Source organism: Maylandia zebra, linkage group LG9, assembly GCF_041146795.1.
Source record: "Maylandia zebra isolate NMK-2024a linkage group LG9, Mzebra_GT3a, whole genome shotgun sequence".
NCBI lineage: Eukaryota > Metazoa > Chordata > Actinopteri > Cichliformes > Cichlidae > Maylandia > Maylandia zebra.
Window position 1 is genome coordinate 36,861,669 of NC_135175.1, and position 9,339 is coordinate 36,871,007.

General features: G+C 47.7%; 1 protein-coding gene across 2 annotated transcripts in view; it reads left to right on the forward strand.

Annotated features, from left to right (window-relative positions):
* Positions 1 to 4,095, forward strand: part of inhbaa (inhibin subunit beta Aa) — a 19,730-nt gene extending 15,635 nt beyond the window's left edge. For both annotated transcript variants that reach the window (XM_004570752.5, XM_076888657.1), the window contains one exon: positions 125 to 4,095. In XM_004570752.5, the coding sequence (XP_004570809.1) occupies positions 125 to 945 (821 nt within the window). In that variant the 3' untranslated portion in view covers positions 946 to 4,095. The remainder of the gene's footprint in view (positions 1 to 124) is intronic.
* Positions 4,096 to 9,339: the final 5,244 nt, after the last annotated feature.

Genomic DNA, 9,339 nt, shown 5'->3' on the forward strand with positions numbered 1-9,339 from the left:
AGTCACATGACTCATGAAGTGACTGAGGTGACTGAGGTTGGGGTGGATGGACGGGTTGGTGTGTTTGAATGTAGGTGGTATGACAGTCTTTCTAACCGTCCGTCTCCATCTGTGTCCGTCTCAGGTGAGGTTCCGGGCACGGTGAACTTCGTCCTCTCCAAAGAAGGCGGCGACCTGTCTCTGGTGGAGCAGGCCAACGTCTGGCTCTTCCTCCGTTTAGCCAAGACCAACCGCAGCCGAGCCAAAGTCACCATCCGCCTCTTCCAGCAGCACCACCCGTCCGGCGGACGTCCATCTCTGCCGCAGGACGACACCCTCCTGTCAGAGAAGACGGTGGACACCCGCCGCAGCGGCTGGCACACCTTCCCGGTGTCGGCGGCCGTGCAGGCCCTGCTGCAGAGCGCCACAAGTACGACACTGAGCCTCAGGGTGTCCTGCCCGCTCTGCGCCGACACCGGCGCCACCATCGTCCTGGTCTCGGGCAGCGCTGAGACATCGCAGCGCAACAACCAGCGGGAGCAGTCCCACCGGCCCTTCCTCATGGCCGTGGTCCGGCAGGGAGACGGCAGCGACTCGCAGCGGCGCAGGAAGCGCGGGCTGGAGTGTGATGGGAAGGTGCGTGTCTGCTGCAAACGGCAGTTCTACGTCGACTTCAAAGATATTGGCTGGAACGACTGGATAATCGCTCCACGCGGTTATCACGCCAACTATTGCGAGGGCGAATGCCCCTCCCACGTGGCGAGCATCACCGGGTCCACGCTGTCCTTCCACTCCACTGTCATCAGCCACTACCGCATGAGAGGCTACAGCCCCTTCCAGAACGTGAAGTCGTGCTGCGTGCCAACCCGCCTACGAGCCATGTCCATGCTGTACTACAACGAGGAGCAGAAGATCATCAAGAAGGACGTCCAGAACATGATCGTGGAGGAGTGCGGCTGCTCGTAGACGCAGACCTGAGCGGGACAGGAGGAGCACCTCTGAACCCAGAGAGGGAGGAAGCTGACTCTAGGATCATCACGTCACTTTTATTGACTGTGTTTCATCCTTCGCCTCCTTCCGTCCCTCGAGGTCGCCCTCTGGGATAAAAACTCTGCTCCAGACTCGTCCAGCAGAACTCAGAGAGTCTCCACGGCACTTTCAGAAAAAGAGAAGAAAAAAAGCTCTAATATATTTTTGTTACAAACGGAGGAGCGAAGCTTATTTATGTGGCTGAGACGTTCAAGCACCGCTGAACCGACTTCGGAGAGACGAGGTGCCTGAAAAAAATGCGACAAAAGAAGAAAAAAATCTCAAAACTATGCAACTTGTTTCACGTTTTCAGACCTTATTGTATTTTATTTGTCTCCGTTTGTCGGCTCCCCAAATGTTTACTTTCTCAAAATGTTGGAGGAAGACAGAAGAAGACTCTTGTACTTTATTTAGAAGTGTGTGTGTGTGTGTGTGTGTGTGTGTGTGTGTGTGTGTGTGTGTGTGTGTGTGTGTGTGTGTGTGTTGAGAGATACTTGAAAGAAACAAGTTGGCTCGGCTGCTGGAACCAAACACTTCTTTATGTTATAATTATTATTGTCAGTAAGTATATTAATATTATTATTGTTGTTAATAATATATTGTGTTATCATGTCTCTTTTTTAAAAGAAGCGTTTCAAACGTGTTTATTTTTTGCACTATAGCGACACTCGTGTTCAGATTAGCCACAGACAGAGAGGACAGACCGGAGGGAGGTCACAGGTTTGAGCCCCACTAGTCTTGACAGAATACTTGAGCGTGTCATCAGTTGTGTCACTTCCTGGTTGCTGAGGCTTGAAGCTGGCGTCTAACGCTCACTGCCAGAGAATCCTGATTTTGCCAAAAGCAGGTGGCTGACTCGCGTTAGAATGTACCTTTGATTTCAGGATGTGGGTCTTGATGCTGTTTCACAATAAAAGTCTAGCAGGAAAGCTGCATCCCCTTCTGTTTGTTTCTGTCACTGCTTCTCAGTGAGCTGCTGCCCACGCCCAGCTCTCTGTACTCACAGCATGATCTGCTAGAGGGTGTGGGGGGGCCACAGCCCCGTCCTCCAGGGCATGAAGCAGGTATGGAGGAGATCAAAACTCCAGACATCCAGAGGCCCCCAGAACACAAGAGACCAAGGAAGACCAACAGAGGGGCAGCCGCGCCACTGTCCCAGAAAGAGCTGAGGAGAGTCCCAGATGAGGGCTCACTCAGCAGCCGCGGAGCAGAAGCCAGGGGGAGTTGCAGTGACGCGCCCGTGAGCTCCGCCGGCAGCCAGCCGTGCCTGAGTGATCGAGCCCCAGGCTCCAGGCCCCGATAAGCAGCCACCAAGGAGTGAGCCGGTGTGTACCTGGATGCCCATCCCCGGACACCAAGAACCACCAACGCACCGATGTCTGAGGGAGTCCGCCACTGGCAGGGGGAGTGGTGGGGGGAGATAGGCCTCCAGAAAAAACAGTTTCTAAATTTTTAACATGAACATGAGCTTCATGACAGGAAATCAGGAAAAGCAGAACTGTTCTAGATTTATAAAAGATTACTAAGCAAACGTTTGCTAACAGTAGATACACAATAGATGTCTCCAGAAAACGACGTTCTCCACTCACCTGCTGCTTTCTGACACTTAGCGGCAGGTCAGCTGTGGAGGCTTCTGATTGGCTAAATCTGCACGTGCCTGTTGCTATATAGCTGTGCTAGCCAACCAGTTAGCATGTACAGATTAATATGTTTATATGGAGCTAAGAACTTAAATAATCACACGGGGAACCTCCGGTCTGTCCGGTCAGAAGCTCCGAGGACTTCTGCTAAAGTGAAGCACTTAGAAAACGTGCTGGTCACACACTTTTGTGGGATCCACTTCCTGCGTTTGTAAAACAGGCTAGCTAAAGTTCTCTGTGATAGCTAGCCTACAGCTAACCCGCCTATCGAACCTCTGCAATCCACGTTCACGTCTTTGTCTGTGGTGAATGTTTACAGCATTAGCATCTCATCTTTCTCAATGAACTCAAAAACAAAGCGGCCTTTATGTCTTTATTAAAGTTACGTTGTGAGTTTTATGGGATTTTTCCACACAGGGGCTAAAATTAAATTTTTTTTAGTTAAAATCTGGTAAAATTTTTGAAGTTTTTCTCCTATGAGACAAATCGCTGCATAAACGCAGCATTAATCATATAAAATGTTGGTAACATGGCACTTTGGATACATGAAATGGGAATTTTCATATGAATCATAAAATTCAGTTGATTTGGTGAAAATTCAATTTTGACGGTGAAATTAAAGCTGTTAAAGTTGATATTTAATGTCTTAGTTTGCTTTAGGAGACCAAAGAGTCGAGTTTGTGTATCTGTTTGTTTTTAAATGAAAAGCAATGAATTTATGATCTGATTCAAAAGGATTTCACAGAAAAACACAGAAAATGATTCCTGCAGTTATTTTGTCCTGAGTGAGTTTTCATGTTTTTAGTTTCTCTGCTGTTGTTTCATCCTCTCGCTCTCTGCACATCAAGAACTCCACTTCCCACAATGCTGAACTGAAAAAAAAAAAGACAATCCACAGCCGTAAATTTAGTAGAAAACGCCGTCCAATCAGAGTCCGGCTGTTTCTGTGTCGTGTGTGTTTCTATCAGTATTGTCGATTTGTTCACCAAAAGTTTTGGAGTGTTTGTCGCCTTTTTGATGAAGTTACATGTTTTCACTTTTTGGATTTTTTTTGTTGTTATGATGGTTTCATGGAGGAGGGCGGAGCTTCCTATTGTTCTTCTGGACTGTGGGACGACCTCGGAGTTGGTCCTGTGTACATGGACACAAACAAAACGTCAGTGCAGAAAAAAACTCAAAAAGAAGCAAAAAATAAAAAACAAACAAAACGTGGTTGTTATTTGTTCAAATTTTGTTTATATTGAAATGAAAAAAAAATACTGACACTGAACAAAGTGGACAAAGAATAAAAAGTCTATTTTTTATTCTGTATATATGGAAATCAGATTCCAGTATGTTGCATTGCTTTGTTGTACAAATCAAATGTGCTTGTGGCATTTTTCTAATCTAATTTATTTTATAGTATTTTTTGTTTTTCTGCTTCACCATTAAAGTTTAAAGGACGTACACAAGAGTCACGAGTCATCGTTTCTTTTCCTGTGAAACTGGACATGTTTAAAGCATCATGTCCTGTTTGACCTCTGACCTCTTCCTCAAAGTCACTAGATTGATCTGAAGTTTGCTGTTCAGAGCTGTTTCAAACTGGTTCTCGCTGCCATCGTTTGCATTGATGACACAGAGATATAACGTCAAGTATTGTCGCTTTAAAATACAGTTACCATGGTGACCCTCAGGTTTAAGGCTTCACTCTTGGACCACACTCCTTAAACCACACTCGTGCACGAGGAGGAGGCGCAGCGGGAACTGGCTTCCTCATCCAGAGGCAAAAATGCAGTCTGTGCTGAAGCTGCGATCCACGAGGACAGAGGTCAGAGGTCACCCTCCGCTGACCTGTGACTAGCCGCTGGGAGCCTGAGTGTTTGCTCTGCACTCTGAACTGAAAACAGTGAGTGGGAACAAGCTGAGAGGAAAGACACGAATCATGTGAGCATAAACACAGAGCGGGCCTGAACACCTGCAGCAAGTGTTACAGGTGGTGTCCAGAGTCATTTCCTGTCTTTGGTGGGACCAGTGTCAACGCTATAAAAAAGTAATGTTTTACACATATTATACAGAACATTACCTTCATGTGACTCTGTAAAATCATCTGTCTCATAATCACCATTTAACAACATAGACCTGAGGCTACAGCCCCTCAGCACAGATCCCTATCCTAATGAGGACACTGTGAGCTTCCTCTTAGTATTTAGGTTTGAACACAACCAACACAAAGAGGCTTTAAAGTGGTCGTCATGGTGATTCTACTGTATAAACAGGAACAGGTAGAAATGAGGCTGCAGCCTGACTGATCATCAGTTTGTTACCTGTTGAAGTTCAGGCTCTGGCTGCTGGGCCGAGGTCTGCACACGCTCAGCTTTAGCTCTGGGTTGTTGGATAGCTAGGTGTTAGCATGCTGTCTGTGCAGATGCTTGTGTTAGTTTGTCCTCTCCTAACACAAACTACAATCAGCTGATTGTAGCCCAAGTGTAGGCAAGAAAACTGACAATTCCAACTTACTGACCTACTGGGAACCAGTTCTTGTAGGAAATTTCTTCCCTACATGCTGCAGTGCAGGTGGTTTCCTCTGAATGTTTTCCCTCACACACCTCAGGACATCCCAGTGAACACACAGACCGTCTCATCCTGATCTGTTGCCACAGGCAGCTCTGATCAGCTGACGATGCTCCATGTGAAGCTCAGGTCACTTTGTGGATAGCAAACACTGAATCAGCTACTGGTCACGTCTTAAATCTCGCCTGGACGTTCTTGTTACACTTTCTCTTGTCTATGTATTGATTAGAGTGAAATGAATTAAACAGTAAATAGTTTTTCTTGAGTGACTCTTTCCATTATGACGCTGGCATCGCACCCAGAGCAGAGATAACTGTGAGAGTCTGAGGTGCTAAACTCCCCACAAAACTGCAAAAGGCTTAAAAGGGTTTAGTCTGCAGACAGACTGTGGAGCACAGCTGTGTGGACATTTCACCACTAACTGTATTAGCTGTCATGTCCTTTGCAGTAACCTTTATTTGCATCTCTCACTTTATAAAGATGCTCTGACTCCACCTCTGTTTGTCTGCATTCAGGTTTTGGTGTCGTAGTTTTGACGGGGGTCGGGGTGGCGGCCATCTTTGCAGAGGTTCATTAAACTTCAGTTTTTATTAACCCGAGGTCACTGCAGAGGTAGAGGGCACTGCAGAGGTAGATTTCACTGCAGAGGTAGAGGTCACTGCTGAGGTAGATGTCACTGCAGAGGTAGATTTCACTGCAGAGGTAGATTTCACTGCAGAGGTAGAGGTCACTGCTGAGGTAGATGTCACTGCGGAGGTAGAGGTCACTGCGGAGGTAGAGGTCACTGCAGAGGTAGATTTCACTGCAGAGGTAGAGGTCACTGCAGAGGTAGATGTCACTGCAGAGGTAGAGGTCACTGCAGAGGTAGATGTCACTGCAGAGGTAGATTTCACTGCAGAGGTAGATTTCACTGCAGAGGTAGAGGTCACTGCTGAGGTAGATGTCACTGCAGAGGCAGATTTCACTGCAGAGGTGGAGGTCACTGCAGAGGTAGATTTCACTGCAGAGGCAGATTTCACTGCAGAGGCAGATTTCACTGCAGAGGTAGATTTCACTGCAGAGGTAGAGGTCACTGCTGAGGTAGATGTCACTGCAGAGGCAGATTTCACTGCAGAGGTGGAGGTCACTGCAGAGGTAGATTTCACTGCAGAGGTAGATTTCACTGCAGAGGTAGAGGTCACTGCAGAGGTAGATTTCACTGCAGAGGCAGATTTCACTGCAGAGGTAGAGGTCACTGGTTTATTTATCCACTCACCTGAAGCCCCACCCCTCCCTCCTGAAGCTGAGCTAAAATCCACAGCTCCGCCCACAATGACATCACACAGCACCAGAGGTCATATCATTTAGTAGCCGAACTCTTTGATGCCACCTCGTTCACTTATATTTAACTTGTGTTCTTATGAGGCGGCGTCACGCTCTGTGATCTGCTGTGAAGTGTATATTTAGAGTTTACTGTCACATCTTCTGTTTCCACAGACGTGACTCACAACACGCCGTCGACCTTGGAGAGCCGGCATCAAAGCCAGACTCCGCTTGCAGCTTTCAAACAGCAGCACACAGGGCACCAGGAAACCCCAACAACCAGCAAAACACACAGTGTGTGTGTGTGTGTGTGTGTGTGTGTGTGTGTGTGTGTGTGTGTGTGTGTGTGTGTGTGTGTGTGTGTGAGAGAGAGGTAATGGACTGAGGTCTGTGTGCGTGCTGTTGTGAGGAGACACAAACAAAATGTCATTTAATGGAAGGAGAGTGTGTGCGTGCGCTTGTATTAGTCATGCTGTGGGGACGTAAATGTGTTTACACAGCAACACTGCGGGGACTCGGGTCCTTCTGGGGACGAAGAGTCCTAATCAGATAATTATTTGGTTTAAAGATGGCCGACCAATAAGAAGTTGTGGCTTTTATATCGTCAGTGCATCGAATCAGTGTTACAAGCTGTGGCCACCAGAGCAGGACGGAGGACTCAAGACAAAACCAGCAGCAGCAGCTTTGATTCTTTATTTTAACTGGAAATCAAATTTTAAGGGAAGTTAAATTCACTGGGGTGATGTTTAGGCTGCAGTCTGAGTCGAGTAGCAGAGAGGAGAGTAGAGCTGCTGCTCCGGGATGAAAGTATGAGGCAGGCTGTGAGAATTTTCTGAATTACTTGGGAGAGTCCTGAGTGGAGGAGACACCTGGTTTGTTGGGTTAAAGCAGGGGTGGGTAACTCCAGGGCCGGTGTCCTGCAGTTTTAGATCTCACCCTGGGTCAACACACCTGAATCACATGATTAGTTCAGGCCTCTGGAGAACTTCAAGACCTGTTGAGAAGGTAATTTATCCACTAAATCGGCTGTGTTGGATCAAGGACACATCTAAAACCTGCAGGCCCTCGAGGCCTGGAGTTCGACACCCACGGGTTAAAGGCTGGTGAGCTCCAGGAGGGAAGCCAGGTAAGGAGCGGATTCACCGCTCTGATGGAGCTGACCACCTGGTGAAGACTTAAATACAGCTGGCTGATGGGAAACAGGTGAATGGGAATGCAGAAAACACAGCAACCGAACAACAAAACCAGTACGGCCCATACCGATAATCAGCTTCAGCCTCCTCCACCATCATCGTGCCTCCTCTTTGGTTAGAAAGCAGGAGCTCTGCATCATCATCTGGACATAAAACATGACTTTGTGTCAAAGTCAGAGTCTGTGGTATTAATATTATTGGCCATCATTCCCAGTTCAGCACTGTGTGGTGTTACTAGTGTGAAAAAGCATCTTTAAGCTAAACCCTCAGTTCAACCCTTCCTGCAGCTACTCGAATCCTTTCAGGGCTCCCACCAAACCCAGTAGTTTTAGTTTTTACCCCCCAGCACACAGACAGACTCTTGGTGTAGGACTGAGGTGTAGGCAGGCTGACACCGCTGCAGAGTGTGTGCAGCACAAATAGACGTCCCTCTTAATGACAGGAGGCAGTAAAATGACTCGCAGATGAAGCGCTGGCCTCAGCGGCACATCAAGGCCCGCGACTCTTCTGTGAGGACGTTTCTAAATCAGACGCACAGACGTGTCACGCTTTGGGGTGCAGTTGGATATTTTAAGGCGCGCGCAGTCATTACTGGTCTCCACAAGACCAGCAGTAAAGCGGCTGAGGGCGAGCGGAGATCAGAGGCTCCGGGGACCGCAGCAGGGTGTTCCCCTGCCAGCGGGGCAGCCGCCGTGGTCGACTGCTGTTTGATGCTCTTTCTCAGGAGGTGACGTGATCCTGTCAACGTCTGTGAGAAACTTTATGTCACGTTCAGGGAACATCTGAAATCTGAACACTTAATCATCCTCGTTCAAGGAGTAATTATACTTCACTGAAGTCGAGTCATTAAGCAGCCGCTCTGCTGCCGTGTCCAAACGCCTTGTTAGGAGCATTTCACCATAAAACTGTCGGTCATTGGACGGAGGAGTCACTGACAGCACGGTGAAGCACGCAGAGGGACGGATCAGCTCCGACTCTGCTAATGAAAGCTCTCTGGGTAATTTCACTCGGAAGTTTTTCTTGACAAATTACCAACACGGACGATTTGCACAGGAAAAAAATCACTCGGGGTAATTATCACAAATGACTGTTTCCATCTGCGATAGCGGCGCTGTGAGAGTTAGCTTACAGAACAGAGGGTGTTCCCCGGGAATCTGACCGTCCCAATCTTTAACTCTGACTGCGAGTTAAAGATAAATCAGACGATCACGCTGAGCTGCTCTTCATCATAATCTACAATCTAAACTGGTCCACATCCCCGCTGAGGTTATCCGAGGAAACTGGACCGTCGAGCAGAAACGTCCTGCAGGTTAGACCCAAGAGTTTGATCCAGACTGAAGCAACAAACGTGGACAAGATCGAGTATCTGAAAGTGTTTTTAAAAAAGTGTTTCTAGTCAGAAATAATAAAGAAGGCGGCCGTGTGTCCTGCCTGAGGACGCTTCTGTCAGTCCAGACTACAAACTGATGCTTCAGGTGCAGCAAACTAAAGTTTGTGTGGAGGATCTAAAGCAGACGTCTGACTGCTGCTCTTCAGAGAAACAAGTGCGCTCGTTACTGTTTCTAACAAGAAGTGCCGACCACACCGACTGGACGACTGGTTCCAGTTAGGAACCAGCTGCTCTCACAGAAATAGTTCCTGTCACA